Below are 1,395 nucleotides of genomic sequence, written 5' to 3'. Positions count from 1 at the left end.
GGACCTGGCGGTTTGACTTTGAAGTTTAAATGGGAATTCAAAAGATGAAATGGTAATGCTAAGGGATAACCATCATGACGAAGAGCTTTAGATACTCGAATAACACGTCCCGAAATGTTTGCTCCGACTAGCGCATAAACAAGACTACAGAATCGAACTTGCACTAAAACATCATAGAAAACAGCACACAGAATCTGGTCACCCTATTTCGCTAGTGGTAGAGCTTTTGACGCAGGGCATTCCCGACAAATTTACAGGACATTTCTTTCAAAGTTTTCCACACAAACATACACACAACTCACTGATTTTTTTGGTCGGAATCCTCACCTCCGGGCTTCCATTCTTTATTGGTTGCGGTTTTCATGATCCTTTTGCAGTTGTTTCAACACACTACCGAGCAAAGTCCCGGTAAACTTTTGTGGCAAAATGCTTCCCGAACTTCACTCAATTGAGAAATACGTGGCATCCACAAACAACGGAATCGAATCCCGGACACTGACGACACCGACCACGAGAGAAAACTGTAAAAACAATCTGCCGGAACATTGTTCTTCTGCCCACCGGAGACCGTCGCTTACAGCTTTAGCTTGGTGCGACGCCAGTGACGGCGCTTAGCGTTGTACCTGGAACCGGGGAGAAAAACAAACCGAGATTAGTCCGAGTGGCCACTTGGCATCCCACGAAAAACACGGTCCCCTACTTACCGGATAGTGTTTCCAGTGCGCATTCTGATCCACTGTGGAATGGGTCTGTTTTGCTTCAGCTTTTTGGCAAGCTTCTGCTTGATCCGGAACGTTTTGTGGGCCGACTGCAATGGGAGAAGCAAAAGGGAAACGATTTTTAGTTAAATTTGTTCGAATTATTCGAAAAATCATAGAAATTGGGAAATGTTTTTACGCACCATCTCGATCAATGTGTTAACTTTGGAAAAGCTAACTTAAAAGAGAGCGACAGATAGCCGGATGCGGAAAAACGCAATTTGGACAGGCGACGAACGCAACTTCTCGGCGATCGGGGCGCCACGCTGCGGTGAGCACTGACAACAGGCGTGATTCTTGAAGTTTTGGGTGAGTACGTAGTTCGAACAAAAATAAATAAAAGAAAATGAACAGAGCGGATTCGCTAATTCGAATGTAGTTCCATTCGAATTCGTTAATTGGAACGATTGACAATTGTCAAATGTTTGAAACTACGTGATCGGAAATTGTCGAAAAATGGGGTTGAAACTTCAACATCAGTAATCGTGTGCACCATTTTCTAGCAGAGCTGGTTCTGTCAGAATTCTGCTAGAACGGTGGAACATTTCTGCTAGAATTCTCTAAGAATATCCAGCTCTCTAAGAATTCTGCTAGAATCATACTAGAACGTCGTGACTGGGAGCTGGAAGCAGGTAAC

General features: G+C 44.2%; 1 protein-coding gene across 1 annotated transcript; it reads right to left on the bottom strand.

Moving 5' to 3' along the window:
* Window positions 1-429: 429 nt before the first annotated feature.
* On the bottom strand, window positions 430-955 carry LOC120415866 (60S ribosomal protein L39). The gene is made up of 3 exons (XM_039577502.2): window positions 902-955; window positions 705-808; window positions 430-623 (listed from the first exon to the last, which is right to left on the bottom strand). Exons 1-3 carry the CDS (start codon window positions 902-904, stop codon window positions 575-577), a joined length of 156 nt encoding a protein of 51 aa, XP_039433436.1. The 5' UTR covers window positions 905-955; the 3' UTR covers window positions 430-574.
* Between the last annotated feature and the right edge of the window lie 440 nt (window positions 956-1,395).

This window comes from Culex pipiens, chromosome 2, assembly GCF_016801865.2.
Source record: "Culex pipiens pallens isolate TS chromosome 2, TS_CPP_V2, whole genome shotgun sequence".
NCBI classification, from domain to species: domain Eukaryota; kingdom Metazoa; phylum Arthropoda; class Insecta; order Diptera; family Culicidae; genus Culex; species Culex pipiens.
Note: the sequence above shows the minus strand (reverse complement) of the source record. Positions and strands in the feature narration are given on the sequence as shown.

What these genes read in the sequence shown, in the direction of transcription:
- LOC120415866 (XM_039577502.2), bottom strand. An exon ending in CGCACTGGAAACACTATCCG is followed by an intron (nt 624 to 704) that starts GTAAGTAGGGGA and finishes CCCCGGTTCCAG; the next exon opens with GTACAACGCTAAGCGCCGTC.